The 12,954-nt window shown below is 47.4% G+C and overlaps 1 protein-coding gene across 1 annotated transcript; it reads left to right on the top strand.

Moving 5' to 3' along the window:
- Positions 1–411: 411 nt before the first annotated feature.
- EI90DRAFT_3021366 (uncharacterized protein) lies at positions 412–982 on the top strand (the record flags this gene model as incomplete). Its single annotated transcript, XM_039057642.1, has 2 exons — positions 412–558; positions 653–982. The coding sequence occupies 2 exons, from the start codon at positions 412–414 to the stop codon at positions 980–982; spliced, it is 477 nt and encodes a 158-aa protein (XP_038909436.1).
- Positions 983–12,954: the final 11,972 nt, after the last annotated feature.

Below are 12,954 nucleotides of genomic sequence, written 5' to 3'. Positions count from 1 at the left end.
TGTCATGTATTATGGAAGGTAGCTACAACTTGCCTAAGCTGTCAAAAACCCGAGTTCGAAAGGGGGTAAATGCGTGAGTCCGAATGCAGGCAGGGCTCAACTAGAGGGGGGTCCGAGGGCTCCGGTAGTGAACCGAAGCTTCTCAGGGAGCCCGGTTCTGCTGGGTGGTACAAGAGGCTCTAAGAAGGACACGGCCTCAGCGACTCGGAGGGAGCACTGTGCCTCCGTTACGTCTCAGTTAGTCCTTGTATTTCTTATGTCTGAGGTATCTTGTAGAACAGGAACAGGATTCACTCAGAGGGACTTTGGGTGGCATTTTAGTCGAGATTAGAACTGAGGAACTACAGGTTCTAATCTATGGGTATTTATAAAGGAGAATGGCGAGGACTTAGTCAAAGTCCGAAATGACAAATGGGACAACACCGAAAGGTGCCGAATGATACCGAGAGGTACCGAAAGGTCCTGAACGATATTTTAAATGGGGAACCGAGGTGTCAGGCCAAGGAGGGCGGAGTTGGAGGCTGGAAAATGAATGGGGAAGACAAATGGGTAAAGGAGGTTAGCCGACTGAATGGTAGTAAGAAGGTAGTCGTGCTAAGAATGGAAGGTGACTAATAAGTGATAACGTGAGGGAGATCACCGAAGGATGCAGGTAGCTCTGAAAGTGGAGTTGCGTATCCAAAGGATGTTAGGTGACTCAAACAAACGAAACGGGTGGAGGAATAGTTTAAGGGCATGTCACGGGATGTCGGAGGTCCGTCAGGATATTGGAGCAAATCCGGGATCTCCGAATGTTCCGACTCGGGACCGAGCTTCCGGGATGGGAGTGGCCAAGGTTCGGTGTACCGCAACCAGACTGGAGCTGAGACAGTCAGGAGGGAAGGTGACTTGGGGAGTGGGGAGGCATGGTGTAGGGGATGGTGAAGTTGTTAGGAAGGTGTGGTGTGGTGGGAGTGCGCGGGGTCGGGATTCCGGGATATGACATAAGCGGGGATTGAATTGAGAAGAAGGGTAAGTTTCCCTATTCCCCGCTTGGCGACTATAAAAGGGAAATGTACTGTACAGTTCGTAACATGACTAGGGGTAGGAGCCGAGCATGTTCCCGCGATGCGGAAAAGGTGTCACATGGGTTAAGGCGAGTTGCTCGCCTTGACCCACGTGATTTTTCCTGCAGGTTCACATGCGGGCTGTAGTTGTGAAAGGTGTGTAAAGATGGGAGGATCAGGGAGGTGGGGGGAGGTCAGGGAAGGTGGTTCTGGGGTTGTATGGTCAGGTGTGGTTGCCCTGACACACCGATGCAGATTGGGTGAATGACATGGTAAACAGAAAGTCAGTATCTGGATATGCCTTTCTTTTATCTGGGGGAGTGGTTTTGTGGATGTCAAAGCAGCAAGCTGGCATAGCATCATCCTCAACACACGTGGAGTATGTTGCAGCATCTGAAGCAGCCAAAGAAGTAGTCTGGCTTCAACGCCTCCTGGAGGAATTACATGAAGGAATGCCCAGCTCAACCACGTTACACATTGATAACCAAGCTGCAAACCTACTTGCTCGAAACCCTGTCAATCACGCTGTGACCAAAAGTATCGACGTCAGGTATCATTTCATATGGGAATGTGTCACAGATGGAACGGTTGATTTGAAGCTTATTGGAACGAATGATATGGCGGCTGATGTACTTATGAAGTCCTTAGTCAAGGCAAAGCATGATCGCTTCTGCCTGATGCTTGGGATGGAGTTCGTGGCCTAGATAGATGCGTGGACATTGGACTGTGGGGGAGTGTTAGAAGTTGCAGCCCAACGCCACTGGTGGTCAAGGGAGTCACCCAGGCCAGACATTCATGCTTTGGGAAGGGGAGGGGCGCTTTGAGGCACAAACAGCAGCAACCTCTTTGACTCTTTGTTTTTGTGCTTTTGTTTTCAACTTGTTGTTTACCACTCATGTTTCACCTCAGTGGCATAGAGTCATTACAAGATGTATATAAGGACCGGACTTGCGCTAGCAGCTGATACCTCACTAATTGAGGTATCACGCTGCACAGGCAAGTCCGTCCATCACTACTCATACCTAACTAATTGAGGTATCACACTGCACAGTTATCACAAGATGGAGGTCCAGAATCAGGAGTGGAGGTCCGGAGTTGTATGGGAATGACAGGGGCTAGGGGTGTCATGATTGACAGGTCCGTGAAATCAACTAGGGGGGGGAACTCAAGGTAACACTATGAATTTCTTGTCGTGGTGGATTTCCCTAAGGGCCTTACCAGTCGAGTGGCCGCTCACAACACACTAGTACACAGACTTCAAAAATGGAGGGAGAGGGGGAATTGTCTATTCTGTTTCAATCACTAGGTACATATACCCATACACCAGACATACAACTTATGAAAAGAGTCCGAAATATATGGGTTTGGCTGAGCTAAGCCTCCACCAACAACAACAGTAAGGTTCAGCTGCTGTTGGCTTAGAATAAAATTCCAAACAACAAAAGAAAATGAAAAGAAAAACACAAACTTCCTCATACCACTCCAAACACTGCGTCAAAACTCCGTCCCTTTATTCCATTCGACTCTCCTCATCCATAGCTTTCTAACGATACCGATTTTGTGAAATTTGGTGGAGATTTGACTGAGAATGGGAATTCTCTGTCATGAAATATATATCTTGATTATCCGTGCACAGGGAAACTTGGACCAAATAATATGCCATAATTCCAAGACCTCTCCAATGACTTCTTTAGCATTCGTATCATTTAACTAGCCCGTATTCCCTTGGAATTTCACTGAGACTAGCTTGCATGTGAGCATCTGCATAGTTCATATCATCCTGTGACTCCCATCATGCCTGATAATCAGAATATCTCCACAACCACTGAACCGATTAGGGTGAAATTTAATACTGAGTCTTTGGGCATTTTTATGGATTTAATGACCGCCAAGATCGTCCTCTTCCGTCAACTTTTGACCTTGTTTCCATGGTTGCAGTCAAGTGCATGGACTATGCACATGAGGACATCTCAGGTTGACTTTCTCCACCAAATCTCCACCAATTCCTTCGCAAAAAGGCTCTTTCGGTTCGTAAGAAAACCCTTTTTCTTCCTTCTTATTACTCCCCCCTATGATTCCTTTTTCCTAATAATGTACAAGGGCAGGAGCCCAATTTTGATGTATTTGCTGCATAAGGTTCCATGAAATTGAGCACACCCGTTATGCGCTCCTACAGCGTTGTAATGGATACAGCCTCAGAAATCATTGTAACGCATTGCAACGGCGATTCCCAATTTCTGACAACATGTTGCTATGCATTGCACCACATCTTGATGCTTAGGCACACTGTTACAATGGGACTTCACATGGCATAGGTGGCACTTATACTTGCATGCCAATAAACAACCAATACTGTTATTTCTCCTACACCAGAGATCAAGAAGTGAAGAAGAAGAAGAACTATGTGGGAATCCAGGCTAAATGGCACTGCACTACTTATGCTGCTGCCCAGAAGGTGTGCCCTGACACTAAAGGGGTGTCAGGACTGTTTCCCACAGTGTCAACACACTTTACATTAATGAATAGCCCATTTGAATAGCTTCCAAAATATATAATTTGGGACTGAATCAACCAGTAAATTATTGAGAAAAGTACATTCTGGACTGCAAGTGAGCTGCTGAAGTGGGTTATCATATTTGGAACATCACATTTACAGCAGACCTTCCACTCAGAACTAACAGAATAATTGTTGGATAATATAAATATATGTACAATGAGTAACAAGATGTAGAAATAAAGAGCAAGTAACTGACCTCAGTCTCAAGCAATAATGCATGAGAACTGAGGGAAAAAGAAATTAACTCAAATGATTGAATATAGTATGCAGCCATCACAGATAAGTCCGAAATAGCCAAAATAAGAAAGGAAGCATGACTTTGGGAACAAGTCACATGGCCTAACTAAGTAATTCAAACCTTCCAGCAATGTCTGGAAGAGGTCACACTAGTGCCTAAAGGCACTACATGTACTGCCCTCCAACAAGAACTCTTCTCTGAGTCTGACTGAGCTCACACTACATAGTCTTTCTTTTCTAAACATAACTCTAATGCTGACATTATTAACTCAGCTGTAGTTGACACTATACAAACTATCATTATGATCTAATGGTTAAGGTTCATGCATATATACAAAGGGAGGAATTGAGGGAAATCTACCTAAGGTGGCTCCTGTGCAGACTTGCATGCAAGGGGGTGTCAGCATTTCCCAGTTGAAAGGTATGCCAGGGGGGGGCCTGGACATGTACTTACATGCAAGGTCTAAAACAACATTGGGGTGGCCAAATTCAAGTAAGTAGGCTATTGAGGTCATGTTTGTGGGTCTGGCCAATGGGGCAATGCTTGTTATGTCAAAACCCTGAACCAACTGATGCTTGCAGAGTGTCCCCTCCTGTTAGAACAGGGTAAGTGCAGACAATTCCAGAGTGGAACCAGAGACTTAGTGAGGAGGGACCTTGGCCTCAGTGACTCAAGGGGAGTGCTGTGCCATTGTTGGTTGTCTGTTTGGTCCTTGATTTCAGACATAGAAAGGTAGTAGTCTCTGGGGGGCATTCTAGATTGAGGGTTAATCGAGTATGTACATATAACAGAGAGATGAAAGCACAGGAAAACAAAGGTGGTCCAAAACAGAACAAAGGTGTCTGAACAGAGACAAAGGGGATTATGGAAGCAGAATGGTACTGAGGGTCAAGGGTTAGACTCTATGGTACATCTGAAAGGAGGGTGAAGCCCAGAGGGGCAGGAGGATGAGGGGAAGTGGGGGTGATGACTAATGGCTAAATGAAAAGAAGCAGTAGTCTAAATAGGGGTGAGGGAGAAGTGCAAAGTATATACTACAAGCAGCAAAGGTGCCAAGGATGGTCTGTGAAGCTCAGAGGTAGTGGAGCTTATGGAGCTTGCAGAGATGGGGTTGGAAGTCCAAGGAATATTGGCAATGGTGTTTACATGAAATGAGGTCACCAATGCAATGGACGTAAGCCAAGGTGGAGTCAAAGTCCGAGGTTGGGACCATGACAGGAGCTCAGAGTGGAGGTATGAGCAGTGTCTGAGTTCGGGGTATGGGATGGTTGTCATATCCATACCAACTCTGCCCAGCCTCTGACCTACTCCACCACCGTTCCGGTTCACCTCCACCTCCAATCTCCGGTACCTTCTCTGGTACCCCTTATCCTCATCATAGAAGTTTATTAATATCTCTACCTACCCAATATTACTACGGACCTCCTAGGACCTCTGCCAACCCCACAAAGGTTTTCCCACTATCCAATAGCTGTTGCTAATCCCACCCTTCATCTACCCACTCCACAGTGATCAATAAGGCAATTCTCTCACAAGCTCGCCAACCCGGCAAGTGGGTAAGTCCATCTTGGGTTTTCCCTTTGTTCTTATTTGTCTTGTATTATGTATATAAGTCATGTATCATAGTTGATGGCACTTCAGCGCAAAATTGATGACTAGATCCCCCCAGAGTTCATGCCCCCTCGTTCTGAAGTTAAGGACCCAACACTAGCGTTACCAAACATAGGCACAGCACTCCTCTCTGAGTCACTGAGGCCATGGTCCCTCCACTTGTCCTTCACCTCCAGCCTCCCTTCCAGGGAAAGGTCCAGACAGGCATGTTCCTTCCTTGCCATGTTCTGACAGTATTTTGCACTCAAGTTGTTCCTTTAATGCTGACTATGTCTAGAGTGATTCATACCTGTTCACAGACTCGTGGCTTGATTATAGATGCGACACTGAGAGCAGGCACCAGTTCTGGTCGTCCTGTTCCAGATAGATGTGCTGGAGCTGAGTCTCCTAGTCCTATTTCTCGTACTGTTCCATCTACTACTAGCTCACGATCTTGCTCCGAAAGACATTCACGTTCACGTTCTTTACATTTGTGACCTAGACATTCATGCTCCCACTCTCAAGCTACAAACCACTCTTTTATAGGTTCCGACTTCAACTGTGTTGTTGTGTCAGGGACTCGTCCAGGGTCGAGGGGGTCCGGGTGTAGCGTCCGGGACCAAGAGCCTGGCGGGGGGCGGATTGGGCGTGCATACTGACAGGCCCGATGCGGGACAGCGGTCCCTGGCCACTTAGACTGAAGTGGAAAGTTGAGAAGAAGGCTACTTCTTCGGTTCCCACTTCAGGTTCGTTTATATACATGCGGCTTGGATCACATGACGGGTGCCACGTCACCCTCGCACACAGCCGTAACCACCCGGGTGTCTCCGTGGGAGATCCCGAGGGCATCCGGTGCAGGCGTGCATGCTGGGCACAGCGGGAAGTCGCCCGAGGTGCCCGGGCCGGGTACATGGTGGGCACGCTGCAGATGGGTCAATGGTACATTGATACAGAGAAAGTCGTCCATGTAGAATAAAGAGAAAATAAAGAAGAAGTAAGATAAGGAGAAACTGAGGAGGGAAGGATGAGGGGGAGAGAAGGGAAAGGGGGAGGAGGTGAGGAAGGGTGGACCAGCGGGGTACCGGGTCAGGTTGGGCCAGGTGGAGCCGGGTCAGGCGGGTGTGCCCTGACATGTTGCCAGTAGCATGCACGACTTGGCCATCTTTGTCAAGGCTGTTAATGAAGATGGGCTGGTTCCTCATGAACCCATTCCTCTCATTGACCTCAACCTCCCTATTCCACCTATTCCTATTCTCGTTGGTGATGACAACAAAGTTGAGCAAGTTCCTGTTCCGGTACTCACCCAGTTAGCACAGGCGATCACCAATCTTGCTTGCTCCACCACTTGTCCCACTCCAATCCCTGTTCCAGTTCCTGCTCTGGTACAACCTCCTGCTCCATCCACCTCCCTTTGAACTAAGGTTTGAGAACCCAACCAGTTTGATGGGGTTGATCCTTGCAAACTCCGCACCTTCGTGGTCCAGTGTGAACTGAACTTTCAGGACCACCCCCTGGCCTTCATGAGTGACCGCTTGAAGATTATTTATGTGCAGTCATTCTTGACAGGGATGTCCTTGATCATTTCGAACCGGACCTTTTGGAAGGGCTGCCTGAGAGCACTCGACCTTTGTGGATGGATAACTTTCAGGAGTTTGTCTTATAGCTCAAGGAGAACTTTGGTCCCCATGATCCAATGGGTGACGCTGAAGATGAGATCCTCCAGTTGAGTATGAAAGATGGACATCACATAAACAAGTACATTGTTGAGTTTAATCGATATGCTATGCAGTTGCATGGTTATGGCAAGCCTGCACTTCGTTGGTTCTTTTACAATGGATAGCCAGAGCATCTCAAGGACAATTTCTTGCACATCACCAAGCCTACTTCACTTTCTGCCCTCCGAAAACTCGCACAGACATTCAATGCATGATATTGGAAGTGTAAGGCTGAAGCTGGATGACATGTTAGACCTCCTCCTCCACCACTACCTTCAACAAGTCTACTGTTTCTCGATTGGCAAGTATTCCCTTCCATCCTTCCTCTACTCCCTCTGCCTCCACTTCTGCTGTGATTGCAAAGCCTCCTAAAGACCATAAGGATGCCCTGCAGCCAAACCAGACCTCTCTTCAAAACTCGGTGAGCATGACAAGCTAACACCGGAAGAGCGTAAGCACCGTTTCGATGGGAATCTTTGTATGTTTTGTGGTTTGTCTGGCCATATGGTCAAGGACTGCCCAAAATCATCTTCTCATGCTTCTAAGGCACGAATTGCCCAAACTGCATGCTCTATGGCTCCTCCTTTAGAGCCAAAAAATTAGTTTGCGACTCTGTGGACTCAGCACAAACCCGGGGTTGCATTACTCCCTCACATGCTATCAAAGAGGTTTGCTTAAGTGTGTCAGGGATCGGCCCCTGACCCCACTGTCAGGGCACCCAACCACACCCCAGAACCACCTTCCCAGACTTCCCCCACTTCCCTGACCTCCCCATCCCTACATATCTCTCACAACTTCAGCCCGCATGTGAGCCCGCGGGAAAAATCACGTGGGTCAAGGCGAGCAACTCGCCTTAACCCATGTGACACCTTTTCCGAGTCGCGGGAACATGCTCGGCTTCTACCCGGAGTCACGTTATGAACTGTACAATACACTTCCCTTTTATAGTAGCCAAGCGGGGAATAGGGAAACTTACCCTTCTTCTCAACTCAATCCCCGCTTAGGCAAGTTGTAGTTACCCTCTGTAATACATGACAACTCAATCCCTGCTTAGTCCCTTCAGTGAGTTTGAGGAGCTGAGGACAGGGTCTAGCGCCCAACCACCCAGAACACCACACACACCTAAGCCTGAGGTCAGGCTGTCCCTGATCAAGGACCGAGCCCTGACAAAGTGCCACCTCAATATCCGAAACATCCTCCCTCACCATTCCCATTTCTTTTGTCCCTTTTCTTCTTCTCTTTTTTCTGAAAATGGTCTACTCTCTCCTCTTTCTCTCCCATCTGTTGTTGATCCAGGAAAACTGTTTTCTCCAAATGGTCTACCTCCTTCATCATCTGTTGCTCCGAATCCTTTTGTCATATCCATACAATCCTGACCTCCGCTCCGGGCTCCCGGAACTCCGAACTCCGACTTCCGGAGTCCTACTTCCCTTCCGTCACCTTCTCCTTGCCGACTCCCAAGAGGTTATCCCACCTCCGGCTCGGACACCACCTTTGGTCCGACTCCGGAACATTCCGGGTCCGACCCCAACCCCGACACCTTCCAGACGAGTATGCAAAACCTATGCTCCGGAATCCCGTTCGCGTCTCTGTCTCCGGAACCTCCGGTCTTAGCTCCGACCTCGGACTTTGACCCCACCTCCGCTTATACCCATTGTATTGGTTAGCGCATTCCATTTAATTACGTTTGCCAATATTCCGGAGTTTAACTTCCGAGTTCGGACTTTCTGGACTTACCTCGGACCTTGCAACTATTGCATTGTCCTATTCAATTCCGCTATTCTCCCTCATTCCTATTTGGGCTGCTGCTTCCTTTCTATTCAGTCAGCTAGCCATTCCCCACTCCCAACCTCCTTCCTTCCTCCTTGGGCCTTGGCCCTTCATTCCTCCTTTGAGAAACACCATTGAGTCAAACCCTTGACCCTTGGTGTTGTTCCTCTTTCCATCTCCCTTTGTCTCCTTTTGTCCTACCCTCGCTCCTTTTGAGACTTTCCCTCTGCTAGATCCGAAATTAGGGACCCCTAGGACAACCAGCAATGGCACAGCGCTCCGCCTGAGTCGCTGAGGCCGAGGTCCTTCCACGCTAAGTCTCCGATTCCACTCCGGAGTCGTCCGAATCCGCCCATTCTAACACCTTTGTCCTCACTTCCGGTTTCTCCTTTGTCTGTTACTTCTGTCCCTCCCATTAATAAAAACACCCCTGATGAGCAATACCAAGCTCTCGTTGATTAAGGACATCGGATTGTTTCATTGATGAAAGTTTGTGATCAAAAACAACCTGTCGACCTATCTGGTTTCACCTTTGTCTCTCCACTTGTTTGATGGGACCACAAATTCCATCATCACTGAAGCAGTAGACATAAAACTCCATTTTGCTTCCGGTAACATCACCCAGATGAATTTCTACATCACCTTGTTGGATGGTACTTGTTCCATGGTTCTAGGACACAACTGGCTCACCTGCCACAATCCATTGATTGACTGGGTAAAGAGCAGTATCTTGTTCCGAACCTCCAAACATACCAGTCCTGCCTCCATGTGCACCCCTCTGTCACATCTGGAACCTATGCCACCTGTTGACTCCTCTACCCTGATTACACCGATTGCATCTGACTGCCAGGCTCCATCCATCGAGTTTGTTAGCCACTCCATGTTTGTGAAGTTGTGCAAACTTGAAGGCTCTACTTCATATAGCCTGAGCACACTCCCGATAGAAGCTAAGCTCCATGCTGCTTCATCCTCCGAAACTGTTGACCTTTCAGCCATTCCAGAGCAGTACCATGATTTTGCAGATGTGTTTAGCAGGAGCAAAGCCTCTATACTAGCACCACATCGTGAATACGACTTAAAGATCGACCTTGAGGAAGGCACAACACCACCCCTAGGAACCTTTTACTCCCTCTCTCTCCTGGAACTTGAAGCTCTTCACATGTTCTTGGAGGAACACTTAGCTTCCGGTTTCATCTGCCCCGCTACATCCTCCCATGCAGCACCAGTTCTCTTTGTCCACAAGAAGGATGGATTGCTCAGCACTTGCATTGACTTCTGAGGACTGAACAAGATCACAAAGAAGGATCATTATCCACTTCCCCACATATCAGACCTCCTTGACGCTCCTAGCTGTGCCAAAGTCTACACTAAACTCGACCTCCACCATGCATACCACTTGGTCCGTATTGCTGCAGGCAATGAGTGGAAGACTTCTTTTTGCACCCACTATGGATCCTACGAATGGCTAGTCATGCCATTTGGTCTGACTAATGCCCCTGCAGCCTTCCAATGATTCATCAACACGATCTTTGGTGACCTCTTGGACATTTCCATGGTTGTGTATCTGGATGATATCCTCACTTATTCCGAGGACATTGCTTCTCACCAGGAGCATGTCCATGAGGTTCTCCGGAGACTCCGTGCTAACAGCCTTTATGCCAATCCGAAGAAATGTGAATTCCACACCGATACTATGGAGTATCTTGGCTACTGCTTATCTCCAGCTGGACTCACCATGTCCACAGAGAAGGTTAAGGCTGTTCAGGACTGGCCTGAGCCCCATAAGGTTAAGGATGTCCAACCAGTAGCGCAAAGATGATATGGATACAGTCTTTCACCCCCCAATGAGATTGCCTGCTCAATGATACATTACCACAAATTTCTCTCATTTCTTCACATTTGATAATGAAATTTGGTGTGTATGTACATAGTTGTTAGGGCTACTTGTGTACCAAATTTGAGGCCAAATGGATGCGAAAATTAGGAAGCATAGCAAACTTGGGCATAAAAAAGTGGCCATGTGTACCACTTAACCATGCCAACCTCAAGTAGCTCTCTCCACCTTACCAAGAGCTAGCCAAGCAGCCAGTGGGTAAAAGGCCATCATTATACATGCCAGGCTTTATTTGTTTTGATGATACATGGAAGCTAGTTGGGAGCATGTTGCTATCCACCATTCATAACTTTAACCCAAACAATCCACCAATTAACCATCCCTGTATTCCCTAAGTCAGATTCTGTCTTGCTTGTTTCTTTTAATGGGTTGGCATGCACACTCATTAGAGGGCCAGGGAGGTGGCATGAAGGTGGAACAAAAGGTACCACAAAGCCATCCGAGATCCTAATGAGGGACTGGATGGCTTATAACTATCCCCAACTTCAGCAGATCAAGCCTCCTGCAACATTGGAGGCATCAGGGGACATGGAGCAAGTGGTGGAAGGGGTTCGGCATGAGTGTGTGAGTACAATGTCACATGATGTCATGCAATATCATTGAGAGGTGAAATGGGTATTTGGGAGGCCTGCTCACACATGTACTTCACAATAGAACATTGTTCATAATTTTGGGTCTTTTTGGCAGGTATTCACATTCTTGTTACTCTACAATTTTAATGAAATTTTTAATGATGTTTTGCAACTCTGAGGTGCAGATTAGTGAAATCAGTCTCATTGGGGGGTGAAAAACTGTATATGTGTGTGTAAAATGGCCATTGTCATTGCTCTGAAAGCTCTATGAGCTCATATACCTTTTGTGTTTACTAAAATCAGCACCTTATTTGTTTATTGCTATGTACAAAATATGAGGAAAACTCTGAAATCCAAAAATTTGAACTTTATCTTTCATCTCATTTCTTACCAAAGTGTGGCAATGTAACCATGCATGTTATGTAGGGTATAAATCAGTTTTAAAAAGGTGTTCCAAATGAAGTAAATTAAAAATACCACCCAATAAAGCTGTTAGATATGGCAGATTCGACTCCGGAATGGAATCAGAGACTTAGCATGGAAAGACCTCAGCCTCAGTGACTCATGTGGAGCACTGTGCCATTGCTGGTTGTCCTGGGGGTCCCTAATTTCAGATCTAGCAGAGGGGAAGTCTCTTAGGGGGGAATCAAGCCAATTTCGGACTGAGGTTACAAGTTACTAGGTACATTGTATATAAGGAGGGTGTCATATCCTGGATCTTCCACCTCCCTCCGCCCTATTCCTATACAGCTCCTATGACCTCCACCAGCCCTCCCAATCTCTCTCTACTGCCTCTGGTCGATGCCAATGATCTGTCAGGGGATGACTCCTGGGTCCCCATGGCCCTCCCTATAGTCCACAGCCTCTGGTGTAACCAGCCCTATCCAGGGCACAACCTACTGTGGGTAAGGAGATGAGAAGGAAGCTAACTTCTCATCTTCCCACAGTGGCCACCATATCAGCAAAACTTCCAGGGATACCTGGAAGTCACATGAAGGATGGGAACCGGGCCTGGAGCATGTGGTGCTGCAAGAGGGCTCATGGCTCTCGATGCTGATGAAGTTCATGGGGCCAAACTCTCCAAAATCCTACTTTCTTGACTTAACTTTGCTATGCTTGATCCTTAAACTCCGTGGTGGGTTCTCTGGGATTTCTGCAAGGTCCGGGCTCAACAAATCCACTACCCACTCATTGCAGGCTAGATTGTTGCCCTTATTCCTACTGTTGGAATTCCACTCACTCACACCAACTCTAGCGCATCCTAGCACCTTAGAGAAATTGGGGGAGGGGAGAACTTCTTTTGCCAAAATCCAGTATGTACAGGATTATATCTAATAATTATTTTTAGAAAGAATAGATGGCAAATATTGGTGCCATATGGCACCTGGTGTCAGGGACCAACCCGGGGTCAAGAGCGTCTGGGTATATCGCCTAGGGCTGAGGGCCTGGTAGGGTGTAGTGCAGGCGTGTGTAACAACAGGCCCAAGGCAGACAAGGGTCCCTGGCCACTTGGGCTAAAGTGGGAAGTGTGAGAAGAAGGTTGCTTCTCAGTTCCCACTTAGGCTGTGTTTA

The sequence above is a fragment of the Cantharellus anzutake genome (assembly GCF_015039405.1).
Source record: "Cantharellus anzutake strain C23 chromosome Unknown EI90scaffold_110, whole genome shotgun sequence".
Lineage (NCBI taxonomy): Eukaryota > Fungi > Basidiomycota > Agaricomycetes > Cantharellales > Hydnaceae > Cantharellus > Cantharellus anzutake.
The sequence above is the reverse complement of the archived record's forward strand: the minus strand, read 5'-3'. Positions and strand labels throughout refer to the sequence as shown.